The following is a 19924-nucleotide window of genomic DNA, read 5'->3' on the forward strand; positions in this document are numbered from 1 at the left end:
TTTGGATTCTTTATGCAGGTATTTTTTCCTCCACTGACATGCATGGTTGGTGGCCTTTCATATGACCAAAACAATGAAACAGTGTCCCTGGCATGTTGTCCAAAACTTTAATCCATGTGATGTTCCTTGAAACAGAGGGGCCCTTTGTAGACAAATCTGTTTTGGAAGTCCTGTGTTCTGTATCTCCTCTAGGAAAGTCACAAAGTGCTTAGCATATTAAACCTTGACATATTGAGGCTCTCGACAGTGCTATGTTCAAAGCATGTGATTTGAAATTGTTAGCCCAGTATTTCCATGAAGAAGGATTTCAGGGCCAAGTAAGCTTGGAAACACTAACATATTGAATCTGTGTTCTCCAGACTTTAGAGGGTGCTGCTACACAGGCGAGGAGCTCTGGTGGTATAAATGCTTAAGCACTTGGCTGCTAATCGAAAGCTTGAGGATTCAAACCCACCCAGCAGCTCCGTGGGAGAAAGACCTGGTGATCTGCTCCCATAAAGATTACAATCAAGAAAAACCTATGGGGTGGTCCTAGTCTGTCACATGGAGTCGCTATGAGTAGAAATCAGCTCAACGTGCCTAGCAATGACAACACTATAGAGGTATTGAGTCAGATGCGTCATACCAGTAACTTGGTGTTGTGGGTTCAAATCCTGGCTCCTGCTTTGCTTGCTGACACCAATCAGAACCCCCTCCCATCTTTGCCATAGGTGTCATCGTGAAAATGGGAAGGTTGCTCTTAGTTTCCCCAGATGACAGGGAGGATATGTTGGTTAAAGAAGGTGGGTAGAGAGCGCCCTAGATCAGGGAGTAACAGTGTGTTACTCGCCTGTCTTCCAGAGGCAGGAGCTGGAGTCGGAGAACAAGAAGCTGAAGAATGACCTGAATGAGCTGAGGAAAGCTGTTGCCGACCAAGCCATACAGAACAACTCCACCCACAGCTCCCCGGACAGCTACAGCCTCCTGCTGAACCAGCTGAAGCTGGCCAATGAGGAGCTTGAGGTTCGCAAGGAAGAGGTGCTCATCCTCAGGGCCCAGATCATGAGCGCTGACCAGCACCGACTGGCTGGAAAGAGCACGGTAACAAGATGGCAATGACTAGTGGGGATATTAGTGGGTGACGCTGGGTAATACAGTTAATGTTTTTACCAATAAGGGTCTTAAACCTGAAAGAGCAGAGTCTTTTGCTCTGGGATCCCCTCTGAAGGCAGAGCAAGGAACTTTCTGTTCTCTTAGCATGACCTTCCATGGAAGATTTAGCTGGAAGTTTCTAGAATCTTCTGAAGTTACTCAATATGAGCATGTTCAAAAGGAACAAGGCACAAAATTAGATAGGTAACCTTAAGGAGAAACAAGTCATGGGCTGAACAGCCCTCCTGGCCTTGTTTTTTCTACCTCTTGCCTTGCCCCTTGCTGTTTGCTCTGTTTCTGGGGTGGAAAGCCTGTCTTCTTTCTCAGTCCTCCCAGTGTGGCAAGTTTAGCTTAGCATTTGTTCCTAATGTTCTCACCTTCTGGGACAGGTTGTGGGGTGGAAAGGAGAGGATGTAGGCTACCTGGGCCACTTCTGGGCATGGGCCCTGGGAGGGCAGCATTGGGCTGGGTTAATTAGGCAATAATGAGTGTGGAGGATTCAAAGCTGAGCCCAATTTCAATTGTGTCCTCTGAACTTGGGGCATTTTCTCCCCCCAAGGACGATGTCCCCTTCATTGACCCCCTAACGCTTCTCAGGTCCTGTCCTCCACAGCCAGGCCTTGTTGTTCTGTGTCTCCTCCAGTGTGACATTTTAAAGTCACATTCCTGCCTGGGTTTAACAAAACTTGTCTGAGATCTTCCTGGGATCTTTATACTGTAAAAACCAAACCAAAACCATTGCCATTGAATTGATTCCAACGCAGCAACCCTCTAGGACAGAGTAAAACTGCCCCTTGGGATTTCCAAGGAGCAGCAAGTGGATTCCAACTGCCAGCCTTTTGGTTAGCAGCTGTAGCACTTAACCCCTGTGCCACCAGGGCTCCATATGTATATAAAATCATTTTGTGCAACTGTGTGTATAACCAGTTATTTTTTAATCTGGGCCACCTAGGAGCCGAACATTAATGCCAGAACAAGTTGGCCCAACAGTGAAAAGCACGTGGACCAGGAAGATGCCATCGAGGCCTACCATGGGGTCTGCCAGACAAACAGGTAGGTCGCACCTCTCAGTAAACTATACCTGGAGGGTGGTGAAGGTAATGTGTTACCACCTGTTCCCTCAGGCCCTGACCGTGTGCTCAGTATGAGGGTACTACTATTACAGGAGATACAAGAGGAGGAGCCGACGCAACTAGTCCCAGGCCCTTGGGAAGCTTACTGTTAGCTTCGACAAGACTCCAGTGACACACTCGAAGCATCTAGAACCCAGATCCACTGAAAAGTTTTAGGAGAGGGGAGCTCCTCTGGGAGGGAAAGAGTGGCTGAACTGGCTTTTCTCATTGAGAGGGAAGCCTATGCCAGCTGTTTTCTGAGGTGCCATCTTCACTCAGCCCAGCTGGTAGGTGTTAGTTACCAAATGGTGGGTGCCATCCCCTATCTAGGGCCATTTAAAAGAGACAGAACCCAAGCTAGTCTCTGTGGAGGTTGGATGGGAGAATAATCAACTAGCTGCTTCTTGGAAACCCTACGAGGCCACTATGAGTTGGAATCAACTCGATGGCAATGGGTTTGACCAAAATGAGAGGTCCCTGAATATTAGGCAACTAGCCACCTCTGGTACCTCCTCAAGGATGAGTTAACCAAGAGTTAAGGCTAAAGAGAGTCTGAGGGAGGCAGGGGGCCAGGGATATAGGACAGAACAGAGCCAGCCCCCCATGGTGGTACAACAGTGGGGTTGAGAATGTGGCCTCGGGAGTCCATTCACTTACTATATATGTGACCTGGGCACATTCCATAACCACTTGGCACCCCAGCCTCCTCATCTGTGAAGTGAGGACAGTCATAGCCACGTATCTCATGGGTTATTGAGAAAATGAATTGAGCTTGAAGTGAACAGCACTTGCATGTGATGAGCATGCAGTGTTAGTATTATTATTGCCATTGTTATTCCCGTTGCCTGTGGGCACCTGTAAAAAACAGAGCCAGCTGTTTCCCCAGGGCTACCTTTCTGTCTTAACGTCAACTAATTTGTTGAACTGTCCGTCACTAAGTATTTGTTCAAAATTGCTGAAAACTGCAGGCATTTCCAGAAAACTGTCAGTAGGTGGCGCTGTGAGCACGCCCTTGTCGGCAAGGCCTTCCCAGAGTCACTGGAAACTTCAGAGCCCCAATCCAGCCTCTCTTTCTGCAGATGAGGAAACCAATGCCCAGAGAGCTGGGCTTCACAGTCATTCAGCTGTTCTGTCCCTGAGCCAAGGTTATACTCAGGAGGCGGATTATCCAATTAGCAAGATAAGTGCAGGATTACTTGTGTTTACTTCCTAATCTGTAGTGAGCAATTCCACATGGCTTTCACTCTGACGTGGTATGCTTATTGGGTAATCTGCCCCTACGTCTACCTCACTACAGAGATCATCAGAAGGTGAAGGTATCTTAGCAGGTTCCCAGGAGGAAAGTAAACTTGTTCCCAGAGAGATGAAGTGCTTTTCCCAAAAGGAGGGAGAGAAGAACGTGAACATGAATCTCCCAGTGCTAAAACAAGAATCAAGACGTAGTTATCTGGAATTATCTTGGACAAGATAAGAAACGAGATGGGTAAGAAAAAAAGAGCAGACGTGATATTAAAAATAAAAAGAGAAGCAGCTGGGTGCCTGGTCCTGACAGGCGAGTGTGCGTGTCTCCAGCACCATACCACTGCTGTTGGTCCCCTTTTATTCGTCCAGACGTTGTCAGGGATCCAGTCCCGAGAACAGGTTTTCCCAGGGACTGCTTGATACCCTAGATTTGTCTTCCTTTACAGCAATAATAATGATGGGGATAAAGTAAAAATAGCTTTTATTATGTCTTAAAAGAATTCCGTTCCCAGCCAGCCCTGTGCACAAAGGGAACTAATAGCTTGTGACACCGAGTTACTTACGTACAGGAAGGATCCGCTGCCTGGGGAGGGAGGGAAGCCTGAAGAGCCTGTCCTGGGGCCTGCCCACCCCGTGCGGTGAGGCAGAGTGACAGTGAGGGTTTGTAGCTCTTCCAGTTTGGCTTCTGCCTCAGCTTTGAAGAAATCTTAAAATGGCAGGGAAGGGTGATGCCGACTGCGATCCTTGGATCCTGGCTGGCCGGGGCATCCCCTTCTAGGGAGGGTTGTCCTCAGGGGCCAGGGTGCTTTATAGATCTTTTTTTTTCCCCAGTTGTCATCGAGTCGTCTCCTATTCATTGTGGTTCCATGTGTGTCAGAGTAGAACTGTGCTCCATAGGGTTTTTCAGTGGCTGACTTTTTAGAAGTAGATCACCAGGCCTTTCTTCCAAGGTGCCTCTGGGTGGCCTCAAACTGCCAACCTTTCAATCAGCAGCTGAGCATGTTAACTGTTTGCACTACCCAGAAGCTCTGCTTTACATATAAGGAGTTGCTTTTTCCTTTCCTAGTTTTCCTGAAATGGAGGTTTTTCTAGGTTAAATATCAGTGGTATGTATGTGTGTGTGATTTGGGGAGGAGGAGTGGGACCCTTTAAAACTTTGATGAAATCTATTCTTTCCCTGGAAAAACTTAAATTTATACATCGAATTTTGCTTAGATATTTGGGATGCCCCAAAACAGCCCCTCTAAGAGTCCACAGACCCCAAGTTAAGAACATTCGCTTGCTAACTTTCATAGTTTATAGAGTTCTGTTTTGATCTTCCCAACTGCGTATTTCCATTGTTTTTAAATTTGGCCAGAGAAGCCTGCTGGCCATAGATAGCTACAGGAATACATATATAGCACTTCTGGTTTTGAGACACTGTCTCATTTTTACATCTTGGGAGCTAAGAGAAACCCATTTTAAGTGTGGGAAAACTAAGGTAAGGCAAAGGCTTATCCCTGCTACCAAAGACAGGCTGCTGAAAAGAGCTGGGTGTTCCAAGTCTACCCTTGGCTTCAGGGCTGCCACCTGTGCGCATTCCACCTTGACTGCCCATCAGAGGGGGCAGTGGGAGGGCAGTCCTCCGAGCCTTCGGTCCAGAACCATGTCTGTCAGGGATGTTATCTGGGAGAGCGTGGGGAGGGGGTTAGGAGAACAGGCTGCTGCACTCAGACTGGCCTCACCTCAGGGCAAGAATGTGGCCAGGGCTCAGGTCTGGACCCAAGAACAGTGTTCCCTTGGCCACTGGCCACTTCCTTCCAAGCTTGTCGAGTCTGTAGATCTCCAGAGTGAGATGACGGTGCATCACTGGCCTTTTCATCGAATCCCAGGAAACCTCTGTGCAGCCTCTCTCCAACAGGAGGCCCTCAGCATAAAGGGTAGCTGTATTTTTGCCACCTGGGCTTAAACAGGTACACCTGGGGTCATGACCCCCCCGCCCCAACACCCATACACACACACAATGGGCCTAACCAGAACAGCAGAGACCTAGTTTAACAAGGCAGGGATATGTGTAGCCTCTTAAGGCTTGCCTGGAGTTTTATGGCTCATTTGGGCTTGAGGCTCAGCTGCTGCAGGGTGGGCAATTGGGTACAAAGTCCAGGTGTGAACTAAAGAGATAAAAGTACCTGTGGAACACCCAGTGGTCTTTTTAGAAACCAGGAACAGTCCCCAAGCTGGCAGGAGCTTTGTCTGCTCCCATCGTCCACAGGGAGACAAGTCCTTCCACCACCACAGAGAGATGGTTGTTGGATTTGTTTTTTCAGGATCTCCACAGAAAAGCCAAAAATGAAACCCATTGCCAGCGAGTCTATTCCAACTCATAGCAACCCTATAGGACAGAGTAGAACTGCCCTATAGTGTTTCCAATGCTGTAATCTTTACAGAAGCAGACTGCTACATCTTTCTTCTTCGGAGTGGCTGGCTGGTGGGTTTGAACTGCCGACCTTTTGGTGAGCAGCTGAGCCCTTAACCACTGCATTACCAGGGCTCCTTAATAGACATCAGGCACTTAAATTTTTTTTAGATAAATTCCTGTTGAGTTGTTTGGATTTTTCCTTCTTATAACACCAGGTGGCTCTCCCTCCCTTTGCCTAACGTGGTATAAGTGGAGGAACTGGAAAAATCTCTTCAGTGTATGTACAGGCTTTATTTCATTTGGGAACAAAGGGCTAGAACTGGGGTGGGTTGGTTTTTTTTTTTTTTTAACTTTACTGGGTAACTGATTTCCTGAGCACTGTAGGGTGACTGGCTGCACGGTTCCCTGCTTTTACCTTGTCCAAATGCCTGGTGTGTTGCAAATTAAGAGTTCTGTATTTCCCTCTGAAGCTGATGGCATGGAGATTAATTCCTCATTGTGTATCTCAGCAGTTTGCGTAGGCCGCCATCTGCACTCAGGGGAACTACAGGAACACTCTAACAGGGAGAGCCAGTGTGAAGCAGGGAGAGATCATTAGTCCATGGTCAGGAGACCACATTCCAGCCCAGTGTCGATGTCGAGCAGGTAATCTCCATCTCAGACTCTCTTGTCTGAGTGCAGAAAATCAGACAGGTGGAGTAAAAGGGTCCCTGTGTCCCCTTTCAGCTCTGACTTCCTCTGCTTCTGGGCTGTACCCAGGAGCTACTGCAGCTGGGCCAGAATCCCTTCCTCTCCTTTGGGTTGAAGTACTTATTACTAAAACACCCTAAACCAAAAAAAAAAAAAAAAAAACCATTGCCATCGAGTCATTTCCAACTCATAGCGACCTTACAGGTCAGAGTGGAACTGCCCCATAGGTTTCCAAGGAGCAGATGGTAGATTAGAACTGCCGAGCTTTTGGTTAGCAGCTGAGCTCTTAACCACTGTGCCACCAGGGCTCTAGTTAAAATGTAATACCGGAGAAGAGAAAGGTGCAAAGTATCAGCTCCCCCTTAACACAGCCCAGGTCACTTTTGACCTTGCTGGGACAAAGGCACCTAAGTGCTAACCACAGGAGGAGCCAGGGAAAAATTCTACCAAAGGCAGTGTCTGGGGAGGCCAGGCCTGAGTGAGGGCTCTGGACACCGTGGGCAGTGTGAGAGCACCAGGCATTTGAGGGGAAGGAATCCTAAACAGGCGGGGTCCCCAGGATAAACTTATTGGCAGTAACGCCCCTCACTGTCCAGCTGGAGGGAGAGCGAGTAGACAGCAGGAGGTGGGCCCAGGAACAGAAGCCTTAGAGTAGCACCCAGAAGTATGTTGTCTCCTCTGCTGTCTCCTCCTCTTCCTCTTCAGACTGTTCAGCGAAGGACCTGGTGTTGAGGTGACCAGTATTGTCCAGAAAGTAGCCCATATGAGTACTGTAGGGCCCAAGGACCTTATGCCCAAGGGCTGAGCTAGAAGGCCAGGTCCCAGGTGGTTGCACCCTCTGAGCCACACAAAACCTGACAGCAGCTGACCATGGCCAGAAACTCTTCAGGATGGATTGTTCTCCACCTGGAGTTAGGAAGGGGGTGCAGGTCCTTATGTCAGGGAATGTGGGGTGTGCATACAGGTCCTGCTTCACATTCCTGCCAGGAAAGCTGGAGTCCAACCTGCAAGTATAGGTTCCCCAGTAATGGGCATGTTAGGTGCAGAGGGAGAGCAGAATCCCAGCGGGGACAGGAGAGCCCTGGTACAGCTACAGCCCTGCCAGGCCGTCTACCATCTGTTCCCACTGGGTGCTCTGTCCCATCTTGTGCACCCAGAGCTGTGTGTGGAGGAGCAGGTATGTGGCTGTAGAAACAGCATATGCACCTGAACCCCAGGAGCTGCTATTGTTGGCAGCAGGCAGACACCTGGCAGCTTAGAGATGGCAGAAGACTGCTGCCTTCCCAAGCTACCAGGAGTGATGCTGCCCAGTCTTGAGGTCAAGGGGTGGAATCATTCGGTTCTCACCCTGCTCATCACACAGCTTTCATTAGCTAATTCTCTGTGCAAGACTCTGCAGTGGCGGCTGGAGCTGAGGTTGATTAGTACTTTCAGTGCCCTTCAGAAATGATTCTTTCTGAGTATCTCTGCTCAAAGGGACATACGGCCTGGTGAGTTCAGAGGACATTTGTGCTTCTGCCCGGCCCAGGCCGTGTCCTTGCTGCTGTCCAGAGCGTCCAGAACAGATCAATCTGTCTTTGGCAGCATATTTTCCCTCCTGTGATTATGAGTAAGACCCATGTGAGACCTCGTGTACCCGTACCCGAGACAGTAACTGGAGACTGGAGGGGAAGGGAGATGGCATTGGCAGGCACCCACCAGCATCAGTGACGGCAGAGCAGGAGGGGGAAGTGGGACGTGGTGAACCTTTCCCTGTTTAATTTCCAAACCTTGGCAGAATTGCCTCACCTTTGGGGGGCGGGGGGGGGGGGGGTGAGGGTTCGGCCTGCCTGTCTCTTTCCTCTACACTGGATTCCCTGTTTTTCTGTCCTTTATTTCTAGCAAGACTGAGGATTGGGGATATTTGAATGAAGATGGAGAGCTCGGCTTAGCCTACCAAGGCCTAAAGCAAGTTGCCAGGTCAAATGTATTCTTTTCTTCCTGTTTCTGCTTTGTCTGTTTTGCCTGCTCATGTCTACGCTTAATTGTCTTTCAGATCAAGTGGGTGTAAGCAGGGGGCCCAGTTTCATGTGGGGTGCTGGCAGCACCCTGCCCTTCCGGTGGCCCAGCTGCCCCTCTGTGTCCAGGCTGTGTGGGAGAGGATGCTTGTGGGGGTCTTGCCAGCTTAACTGGACCTTAGAAATTACCTAGTCCAGCTCACTCATTATGTAGGTGAGCAGATAGACAAGAGGGAGTAAACGTGGCAGCAGGCATGCCGCTACTTAGAAGGCTGAGAAGGAAAACATAGTTCCAAGAACTCCTCGCTCCGTGTTTCTCCCGCTCTACCTGGGGCCTCCTGGGTCTATGTTGGCCTCCCAGCTTTGTAGGATCGGCCAAGAACACCAGCTTTGATTTGTGCTGTCAGCCATGCTCCAAACTCCAGGCTTCCTGGGAACCTACCCTTCGGCACATGTGCGAGTCCCTGTCCCAGTGACTCCTTAGAGCTCACAGCAGCTCACAAGCCCCGTCCTACATGCTGTCCCCATGTCACCCTATCTGATCCTCACAGCAACCTCATGGTGTGAGGACACTGAAGCTTGGAAGCTATATGGAACTTGCTAATCAGAAGATCCAAATTTGAGCCTGGTTGCATTTGATGCCAGAGCCTGAGCCTTTAACCCACTGGCCTTCAGCGGTGAGTGGGGTAGACAGTTTGGCAGGAGAGATTAGACATGCACAGAAGTAACATGCCATGTGTTTGTTGCCAGCACGTGGTTTTTAGGGGCTGTGACAGAGCCTCATTCATTTGAGCCTTCCAACAGTAGATGGGGGTGATGGTTATCAGGCTTGTTCCCAGAAGAAGGAACGGGGGCCGGAGAGGCGGAGGGAGTGCAGCGCCCCAGCCTCACTCAGTCCGGTGGCGGCTGAGCTGGATGGAAGCCCAGTGACCTCACGCTTGTCCTTGGCCTTTCATGCAACCTCTCCAATCCTGCCTGCTAGTAGTGTGTTGGGGGCCCTGTCATAGTAACAAGAGTATCCCTTCTTGGAGAGAGAATATCAAGGTCCCCTGATTCACAAGGCATCACGTCTTGGTGGTCAGACCACAGGCTCAGGAGCATTTCTCTGGGTTCAAATGCTGGCCCTGCCACCAGCAAGCAAGGTGACATCTGTGTTTCAGTTTCCTCGTTGGTAAAACACAGATCATGATAGGACCTGCCCCGTAGTGTCATTATAAGGAGTAAGGCTAATGCAGGTAAAATGTGTTTCATGTGTCTGGCACATAGGAAGCACTGAATAAACATTAGCTGATAACTTCTGTTCTCATAATGGTTATTATTCAACAAGATCAGATTCGTTTCCCACCCCAAAATTTGTTTTATCAGAGGAGGACCCTGTGTGTGAAACCAAGTGATTCCTCTTGGTTCTCTATCCGCAGATTGAATTAGTGGTTAGTGAATAAGTAAATGAATTAGTTAATGAAAGAAAGCACAGCCTATGCGTCAGGAGACCTGGCTTCTAGAACCAGTTCTGCCACTGGCTGTACCTTCAAACCTCTGTTGACCTTAGTCTTCTCACCTGTAAGGTGAGGTAGCTAGCCTGGTGATCAGGCTGGGAATCTTGTACTGTTTGCACAGAATAGTGGGCTGAGTCACCGTGTGTTCCCAACAACAGTCTACCTGGAGAATGAGAAAGATGTGAGCAGTGAACTAACAGCACAAATCAGGAAAGGAACTGTTAGGGCAGCATACCTAGACCCCAAGTGTTCATCCTCAGTCTCCTGTCAAATTTATAACTTAATTGGTGTTGCTTTTAGTATATCGTGGCTAGTATCAGATGTTATCTAAATTTTGTATGCCATTTAAATGCTGATTTAATCACCAAGTTATTTTCCACAATCTTTGCATTATTAGCACCTTTCTACCCATGGTGAATGGATGAACTGGTCAGTCATTCCTTCAGTCGTTTATTCATTCTCTCTGCTATTTTGTTGAGAAGTCACCAGGCCAAACATTGCAGCCCATTCTGCTATAGAGCTGACTGAGCTATGACAAACGTGGTTGCTTCCGTGTGAGAGTTTACAGTGTAAACTTTCCTCTGCTCCCTCCTGTCTTGTGGATGGTTATTGTCTTCCAAGCCAGCCAAACTGTAAAAACATGGTGCCTCTCCACCTCCCCCACTCTGGGGCTCTGATAGCTGTCTCCGAAAGCTGTCTCCTGGGTTCCTACCTCTACCTAGCTCTGGTCACAATCTTTATCTGCATCCCAGGTTCCATGTGGACCGTGTCAAGAAGCTCTTGACAATACCATTCATTCAGCTCCCTTTCATATGAAGTTAACTGCACTTGGATCAAAGAGTTTATTCAAGTAACGAACTCTAAGAAGATGGCACCATACTCATACCAGTATTTAAATTCCTGAAGATGAGGCTGCTTCTGAGTCTTCATTAACTTCTTGCCTTCTTTTTTGATGGACCAGGTGCTCTTCCGGCATTACCCAGTTAAGTGGCACCCTCTGGTCTCAGGCTTCTCCCCAGCTTTCCCCTGATCTTGTCTAGGTCTCTCTGCTTCTCATCATGACACCAGCAGATTGTAAACCTTCTATAGATCATCCACAAATAGCCTTAGTTTCTGTTTGGGCTGGAGTAGGTGGGGGAAGTGAGGGTAGTAGGGGCAAAGACCAATTTTAAAATCGCAAACCTATTGCCATTGTTTCTATTTCAGTTCATAGTGAAGCTAAATTCTGCCTTTCTGAAACTTGAGGGGATACTGTTGTAGAGAAAATATGCAAATAACATAATTAGCTTAGTCTACCAGTGTTTTGTCTTAACAAGAAGATTCTTGTGGGCTTTAGGGCAGTGGTGGGTGCTTTTATTTAAAAAGATGTTATAGGAAATTTATTTCTGTTGATGACACTTTGACATGAAGACAGTCTCTCAATCCCAACCTACAGACTATGCTCACAGAACAAGGAACGAGAATGAGGTTGGTCAAGGAGAAGGGCTAAGACCAGGGTACCATGCTTGACCTTGGCTTGCCTCATTGAGAGGGGGGCAGGTTGGCCTGCTTGCCTGACTACCCTAGGGTGTCTGTGTCCCCATTGCATCCCTCCCCTACTGGGACTGCAATCCTGCTCCTGTGAGCTTGGCCATTCCTCTGCTGTGTCTCCACCTGTGGCCCTGATTCAGGGACATTGATCCGAGCAGCAAGGTCACTTCCCCTCCTTTCCCTGTCCAGGTTGCTGGAGGCACAGCTACAGGCCCAGAGCCGAGAGCATGAGGAGGAGGTGGAGAGCCTCAAGGCCCAGGTGGAGGCCGTGAAGGAAGAGATGGACAAGCAGCAGCAGACCTTCTGCCAGACGCTGCTCCTCTCCCCAGAGGCCCAGGTGGAGTTTGGCATCCAGCAGGAGATATCCCGGCTGACCAGTGAGAATCTGGTGAGTAGCCATGCCTCACAGATCAGCTCTGGGAAGTCACTTTCTAGAAGCAAATGGGACCAGGGATGGCTTGTAGGCAAGTGGGGAAGATAAAATTCTAGAAATACCCCAGTCGGCAAAGGTTTGTTAGAGCTACTTCAATTATTTATTGCTATATAACAAAACTTAGTGGCTTAAAACAACAACCACAATGGTGTGGATCAGGAATTCTGCCGAGCCAGTAGGGGCAGCTTGTCTAAGCTCCATGCGGTGTTGACTGGGCATATTAACTGGGGCTGGAGGGTCCAACACAGCCTCTCTGCCGAGTCTGGCACCTTGGTTCTCCTCCTCCATGCAGTCTGAGCCTCTTCACATGCTCTCACTATCCATTAGTCCACCCTGAGGTTCTTTACTTGGCAGCTGGCTTCCAAGAGGATGAAAGCAGGAACTGTAAGGTGTCTTAAAGCCGAGTCCCAGAGCTACACAGCGTCACTTCGGCTACATGCATTAGTCAGAAATCACATAGCTAAACCAGATGTGGGGGGATAGGCTCCACCTCTTGATAGGGGGAGCAACATCATGTGTAGGGGCGGGAGGAGTTGCAGATGGCCATCCTTGTAGACAGTGATGCCAGAGAAATGGAAGAGAGAAGAGTCTGTTATCAAAAAGCTTACAGGTTGGTAGGGGAAGTAAGACTCGTCAGAAGAAAGATGTTTTTAAAAACATAATTCTACTTGGGATTAATAGTAAGCATTATGGAAACAGAGAGAATTGTAGGGGAGGCTTTTGGGAGAAGGGGAGGCTTTTGGGAGAAGGTGAAGCTTAAGCTGAGACAGGAGACCCGAGGGGATGGAAACCATGTAGGTGGGTGGAGAGGAGATGGAAGGAGGAGAGTGTGGATATAGGTACCAGACAGGAGTGAGGGGAGCAGAGAGCAGGGGTGCTACCAGAGGGCCAGGTGCCCTCTGGAGTTGGGTGTGCCTGTGGGGCTGCAGCAGGAAGTGCCCCGAGCCTGACCAGTGTGGTAGCCGTCTCCCCTTTATAACCAGGTGACCCCGAGCTTGGAAGGCTGGTTCATTCAATCCCAAAGGGAGAAGTGGAACCCTGGACCTCCAGCTCCACGAATAGGACTTATATACAAATAATCCTCACTCCCCTCGCTCCCTCTGTCTGAGTGTCACCGTTTGTCACTCTGTATTGCTCCAACCGTCTGACACCGTCACTCTGTTAGTCTCACACACACATAGACAAGTGGCTCTACAGAAAGAAAAGACACCAGTTGCTGTTGAGTCAGTTCCAACTCGTGGCAACCCCACGTGTGTCAGAGTAGAACTCTGCTCTGCAGGGTTTTCAGTGACTGATTTTTCGGAAGTAGGGCACTAGGCCTTTCTTTCAAGATGCCTGTGGGTGGTCTCAAACTTTAACCTTTTGGTTAGCAGCAAAGTACATTAGCCATTTTTACCACCCAGGGACTCCTTATCTAATTCCAAAAAATCAGCTGTTGAAAACCCTGCAGAGCAGAGTTCTGCTCTGACACATATGGGGTCACCGTAAGTTGGAATTGACTTGGTGGCAACTGATTTTTACAGACAGAAACATGCAGATTAGGTTGCTGGGCTGGCTTCTTCCAGGTGAGTAGGCAGTGTGGGAAGCACATTTGTCAGCCCGTGCTCCCTGGAGGGGTAATTGACTAAGTGGAGTGCTGGGTGACCACCTGACAAGGAAGGCTGTTCACCATGGAGGGTTCTGAATCAACTCACAAGGACAGGGCTTCAAAAGCCACAGCTGGGGAGAGTCAGTGAATAGAAAAAGGTGGGCACCCCCCCCTTGAGAGACCACTGGGGCAAAGGAAGACAGGTACCGTGGGCCCCTCAGCTGGAGGAATGGCTCTGAGGCATGAGGGTGAAGAATAGGAGGGGGCCCCAACTTGCAGCATAATGGAGGCTCGTTCCAGAGCACCCTGGCTGCCCAAGCAGAGACTGAGACCCATGGGCAGAAGCCAGGTGAGTCTGTCTTAGTCATCTAGTGCTGTTGTAACAGAAATACAAGTGGATGGCTTTAACAAACAGAAGCTTATTCTCTCACAGTATAGTAGGCTAGAAGTCTGAATACAGGGTGCCAGCTCCAGGGGAAGGTCCTTGTCATCAATCTTTCCCTGGTCTAAGAGCTCCTCAGCACAGGGTCCGCAGGTCCAAAGACACACTCCACTCCTGACTCTTCTTGCTTGGTGGTAATGAAGTTGCTCCTCCCTGCTCAGTTCTCTCTTTTGTATCTCATAAGAAATTGACTCAGGATACAACCTAATCCTGTAGATTGAGTCCTGCCTCATTAACATAACTGCCTCTAATTCTGCCTCATTAATATCATAGAAGTTATGATTTACAACACATAGGATAATCACATCAGATCACAGAATGGTGGACAACCAAACAGTACTGGGAAACATGGTCTAGCCAAGTTGACACACATTTCTGCGGGGCACAATTCTATCCATAACAGGGTCCTCAGGGCTGTTCATGTTTCTTATTCACCACCCGGCAAGCACTGGTGCCTGCTGTGTGCTGACCATGAAGCACTGATCCCCAAGAGGGAAAAAGAGGTGTGTGCAGAACATGCAGAATGCCTCAGAGGTCAGGTTTACAGGAATGCAGAGGCATCGCTTCCAGGTGGAGTGATCAGGGAGGCCATTGATATTCTCATAGGGCTGTATGGAAGGAAGATATGATGGTCTTTCCTGGCAGCAACTTGAAAAGGTCAGAGGTGTCTCTCCAGGCATGCTTCTCTCAGTTTCCAGATTCATCATGGGTCAAGCTCATTCTTTTCTAATCCATTTGTATTTTTACCCTCTACAACTCTGGGCCTCACCAGTTCCACCAGGTCACCACCTGCTGTCGTCGATACTGTGTTCTCTTTCATCTGTCCTAAATCTGCCCATGTCAAGCTTTATAGAAGTGGTTCCCAAATTTGGTTGCACCTTAGAATCCCCTAGGGAAAACAAAGTTGCTGTTGACCAACTCCAACTCATGGCAACCCCACATGTATCAGAGTAGAACTGTGCTCCATGGAGTTTTCAGTGGCCGACTTTTTGGAAGTAGATCACCAGTCCTTTCTTCCAAGACATCTTTGGGTGGACTCGAACCTCCAACCTTTTGGTTAGCAACCAAGCACATTAACCATTTGTAACACCTGGGGAATCCTGAATTCAGTAGGGGCATTTTAAAACTCCCAGTACCCAGGTTGCATACAATACCAATTAAATGGAAATCCCTGGGGGTAGAGCCAGGCATCCGTAGTTTTTAAAGATCTCCAGGTGATTGATTTCAAAGTACAACAATGTTTGGGAACCACCGCCTTACACAGCTCTCCTTAACGCTTTAAAAATGAGGTGTTTACTGGGGCAGGGACTGGAAGGTAGGAGGGAACAGGACAGCTGGTAATAGGGAAACCAGGGTTGAGAAGGGAGAGTGTTGACATGTCATGGGGTTGTTAACCAGTGTCATACAACAATGTGTTTACCGTTTGATGAAGAACTAGTCTGTTCTGTAAACCTTCATCTAAAGTTTGATAAATGTGGTATTCAGGGATGTGAGAGGGATGTATGCTTAAAGGGCCGGCTAACAAGGTATAGGGGTTCAGCTGTGTAAAACCATGTTCACGGTCATGTGTCAGAAGTCCCCCCTTTGCCGGAGTGGTCCAGGTGAAGTATTATATTTCCTGGCCATTTTTCTGGAACATGGCTGAGGTGTCTGAGCCCTCCCTGAAGACAACTGACAATAGGATCTGAGGCCCTGCTTCTAGATTAAGCGTTCCTTGTTGGAGCAGCTGGTGCATTGTTAGCTGCAGATAGGTGTTGCAGCATCTATCGTCTGGTCTCCCAGGGCAAAGTGAAAGTTTCCCATATGGTGGAAAAGACACAAAGCATGTCTTTGGGTTTGGTGATGTGTGGAGGAGCACGGGGACCGGATGGGAGTTGCAGAATCGGGATTCCTGTCCTGCCTCAGTCTGGAGCAATACCCCAAAGAATCCATCGAAAGTTTCTCAAGATGCCTAGGTCCTTTGTAGGGACTGGCCCCTAGCTTAGAGTCTCCTTGCAGGTCCGTGATGCAGGTATGGCTGTGTTCTGCCTCTCCTGTCATTCAGGCTGGGTTTCAGGTAGTTCTCAATCTGAGAACCTTATTTTAAAATGTGTTCTTTTTGGTCCTTGGTGACATCTCTCTAGGTTTGACGTGTGCAATGGCCATAGCACTGGGCTTTTGGCTGACTTTTGTCTGAAGGTCAACCTTAAAATTGTCACCCAAGATGTTTTCTGAAGTTCCAAGAGGGAGCATTCACCTCTTCTGCATCACCGTTGGCTCACAGCCTCGGCTGTAATGGGCGGGGCAGGGGCCCCTTTTCTCCTCCTCTCTGTGTCTCGGGCCACAGAGGATCATGCTCCCCAGCTGGAGCCAGGTAGCACGGTAACACTAATGACAGCAAAGCCCCCCCACCCCGCCGCCCCAGGAGCTTGCTCTTCTAGGTCCCAGTGGGCTGTTTTGCTTCCAGTGGCAGCAGTTGCTAGGGATTGGGCAGCAACAGCCACTGTCCTGTTTTGCCTCTGAGCCCCAGGTAGCCTCACTGTCCTACTGGCTGGTCCTGCCAAGTACCACCCCCTTCTTTCTTTCACCCTCACCTGCCTATTCCTTCTAGGGGTGCTGGCTACCCCACCCCAGGACACCCAGGCTGAGAGTGTCTCCTGGGGAGTTGGCATGGCAAACAAGGAGGTGTAACTTGGGGAGCCTGTGGATCCAATGGGGTACCAGGAAGCCTGAGCCGAGAGGAGTTTGCCCTGCCTTTGTGGAGAATGAACTCTGACTCATGCCCAGCTCCCTGCAGCTGTCTTGGTTCTGGATCACTGAGCCCAGTGCTTCCGAGATGGCTGCCTAAAGGGCCATTCAGGGCCATGTCCACCCCGCACAAGGATTCAACCCGGCGCCACCCAGGGCTGGGCTCCCGGCTGTTCTCATGCTGCTTGCTCTGCTTTCAGGACCTTAAAGAACTGGTGGAAAAGCTGGAAAAGAATGAGAGGAAGCTCAAGAAGCAGCTGAAGATCTACATGAAGAAAGTCCAGGACCTAGAAGGTAGGATGAGTGAGTACATGTGTGAAGCAGAGGTGACTCTGCCATCCCTCAGGGAAGCCAATCATCTGCCCCTTCCTGGAAACTTTTTCCACTGCACTGATTTCCTGGTAGCAATGCCAAGTCCAGCAATGTAATAGAACAGTTCATTCCCTAAGAGTTTAAACATTCTCTGTTTGCCAGACCTGGATGAAGACACTTGAATTAGCAGGTGTTTGGCTAGTTGGAGCCCTAGTAGTGCAGTGGTTAAGAGATCAGGCTGCTAACCAAAAGGTCAGCAGTTCAAATCCACCAGCTTCCCCTTGGAAACCCTAGGGGGCAGTTCTACTCATTATGAGTCAGAATTGACTTGATGGCAGTGGGTTTTTGGGGGAGGGGGAGGGGTTGGGTACTTACTCTGAGCAAGGCTGTGCAGAGCCAAGGGACAGGGAACCAGAAAGGTGACCCTGTGGCACCTGCCCTCACAGAGTTAAAATCAGGAGGCAAGACTTTCTGGTGTGAAAGAACGCCATGTAACCAGTTTAAACAAAGAAAAAATAGTTGCTGTTGAGTCAGTTCCTCCTCACGGAGAAGCCATCTGTGTCAGAGTAGAACTGTGCTCTGTAGGGTTTTCAGTGGCTTGTTTTTTGGAAGTAGATCACCAGGCCTTTCTTCTGAGGGCACCCCTGAGTGGGCTTGAATTGCCAGCCTTTCAGTTAGCAGCTGAGCACATTAACCATTTGCAACACCTGGGGTGTCCTTGCTATATATTCCGAGGAGTGGGATTTCTGGGTTGTATGGTAGTTCTATTTCTAACTGTTTAAGATAACGCCAGATAGATTTCCAAAGTGGTTGTACCATTTTACATTCCCACCAGCAGTGTATAAGAGTTCCAATCTCTCCGCAGCCTCTCCAACATTTATTATTTTGTGTTTTTTGGATTAATGCCAGCCTTGTTGGAGTGAGATGGAATCTCATCGTAGTTTTAATTTTTTTTTTTTTAATGGCTAATGATCGAGAGCATTTTCTCATGCATCTGTTGGCTGCCTGAATATCTTCTTTAGTGAAGTGTGTGTTCATATCCTTTGCCCACTTCTTGATTGGGTTGTTTGTCTTTTCGTGGTTGAGTTTTGACAGAATCATGTAGATTTTAGACATCAGGCGCTGGTCTGAGATGTCATAGCTGAAAATTCTTTCCCAGTCTGTAGGTGGTCTTTTTACTCTTTTGGTGACGTCTTTAGATGAGCATAGATGTTTGATTTTTAGGAGCTCCCAGTTATTGGGTTTCTCTTCATCATTTTTGTTAATGTTTTGTATTCTGTTTATGCCTTGTATTAGGGCTCCTAGGGTTGTCCCTATTTTTTCTTCCATGGTCTTTATTGTTTTAGTCTTTATGTTTAGGTCTTTGATCCACTTGGAGTTAGTTTTTGTGCATGGTGTGAGGTATGGGTCCTGTTTCATTCTTTTGCAAATGGATATCCAGTTATGCCAGCACCATTTGTTCAAAAGACTATCTTTTCCCCAATTAACTGACACTGGGCCTTTGTCAAATATCAGCTGCTCATACGTGGATGGATTTATATCTGGGTTCTCAATTCTGTTCCATTGGTCTATGTGCCTGTTGTTGTACCAGTACCAGGCTGTTTTGACTACTGTGGCTGTATAATAGGTTCTGAAATCAGGTAGAGTGAGGCCTCCCACTTTCTTCTTCTTTTTCAGTAATGCTTTGCTTATCCGGGGCTTCTTTCCCTTCCATATGAAATTGGTGATTTGTTTTTCTATCCCCTTAAAATATGACATTGGAATTTGGATCGGAAGTGCGTTATATGTATAGATGGCTTTTGGTAGAATAGACATTGTTACTATGTTAAGTCTTCCTATCCATGAGCAAGGTATGTTTTTCCACTTAAGTGTGTCCTTTTTAATTTCTTGTAGTAGAGCTTTGTAGTTTTCTTTGTATAGGTCTTTTACATCCTTGGTAAGATTTATTCCTAAGTATTTTATCTTCTTGGGGGCTACTGTGAATGGTATTGATTTGGTTATTTCCTCTTCGGTGTTCTTTTTGTTGATGTAGAGGAATCCAAGTAATTTTTGTATGTTTATTTTATAACCTGAGACTCTGCCAAACTCTTCTATGAGTTTCAGTAGTTTTCTGGAGGATTCCTTAGGGTTTTCCATGTATACGATCATGTCATCTGCAAATAGTGATAGCTTTACTTCCTCCTTGCCAATCCGGATACCCTTTATTTCTTTGTCTAGCCTAATTGCCCTGGCTAGGACTTCAAGTACGATGTTGAATAAGAGCGGTGATAAAGGGCATCCTTGTCTGGTTCCCGTTCTCAAGGGAAATGCTTTCAGGTTCTCTCCATTTAGAGTGATATTGGCTGTTGGCTTTGCATAGATGCCCTTTATTATGTTGAGGAATTTTCCTTCAATTCCTATTTTGGTTAGAGTTTTTATCATAAATGGGTGTTGGACTTTGTCAACTGCCTTTTCTGCATCAATTGATAAGATCATGTGGTTTTTGTCTTTTGTTTTATTTATGTGATGGATTACATTAATGGTTTTTCTGATATTAAACCAGCCTTGCATACCTGGTATAAATCCCACTTGATCATGGTGAATTATTTTTTTGATGTGTTGTTGGATTCTATTGGCTAGAATTTTGTTGAGGATTTTTGCATCTATGTTCATGAGGGATATAGGTCTATAACTTTCTTTTTTTGTAATGTCTTTACCTGGTTTTCATATCAGGGAGATGGTGCTTCATAGAATGAGTTGGGTAGTATTCCGTCATTTTCTATGCTTTGAAATACCTTCAGTAGTAGTGGTGTTAACTCTTCTCTGAAAGTTTGGTAGAACTCTGCA

The 19924-nt window shown here is 47.8% G+C and overlaps 1 protein-coding gene across 1 annotated transcript in view; it reads left to right on the plus strand.

Annotated features, from left to right (window-relative positions):
• The window catches only part of MYO5B (myosin VB), a 398883-nt gene that overhangs the window by 346207 nt on the left and 32752 nt on the right, over window positions 1-19924 (plus strand). The window contains exons 28-32 of the mRNA XM_010586735.3: window positions 841-1080; window positions 2084-2184; window positions 8455-8532; window positions 11786-11984; window positions 16987-17080. Coding sequence (XP_010585037.2) covers window positions 841-1080; window positions 2084-2184; window positions 8455-8532; window positions 11786-11984; window positions 16987-17080 — 712 coding nt within the window. The remainder of the gene's footprint in view (window positions 1-840; window positions 1081-2083; window positions 2185-8454; window positions 8533-11785; window positions 11985-16986; window positions 17081-19924) is intronic.

The sequence above is a fragment of the Loxodonta africana genome, chromosome 11 (assembly GCF_030014295.1).
Source record: "Loxodonta africana isolate mLoxAfr1 chromosome 11, mLoxAfr1.hap2, whole genome shotgun sequence".
Lineage (NCBI taxonomy): Eukaryota > Metazoa > Chordata > Mammalia > Proboscidea > Elephantidae > Loxodonta > Loxodonta africana.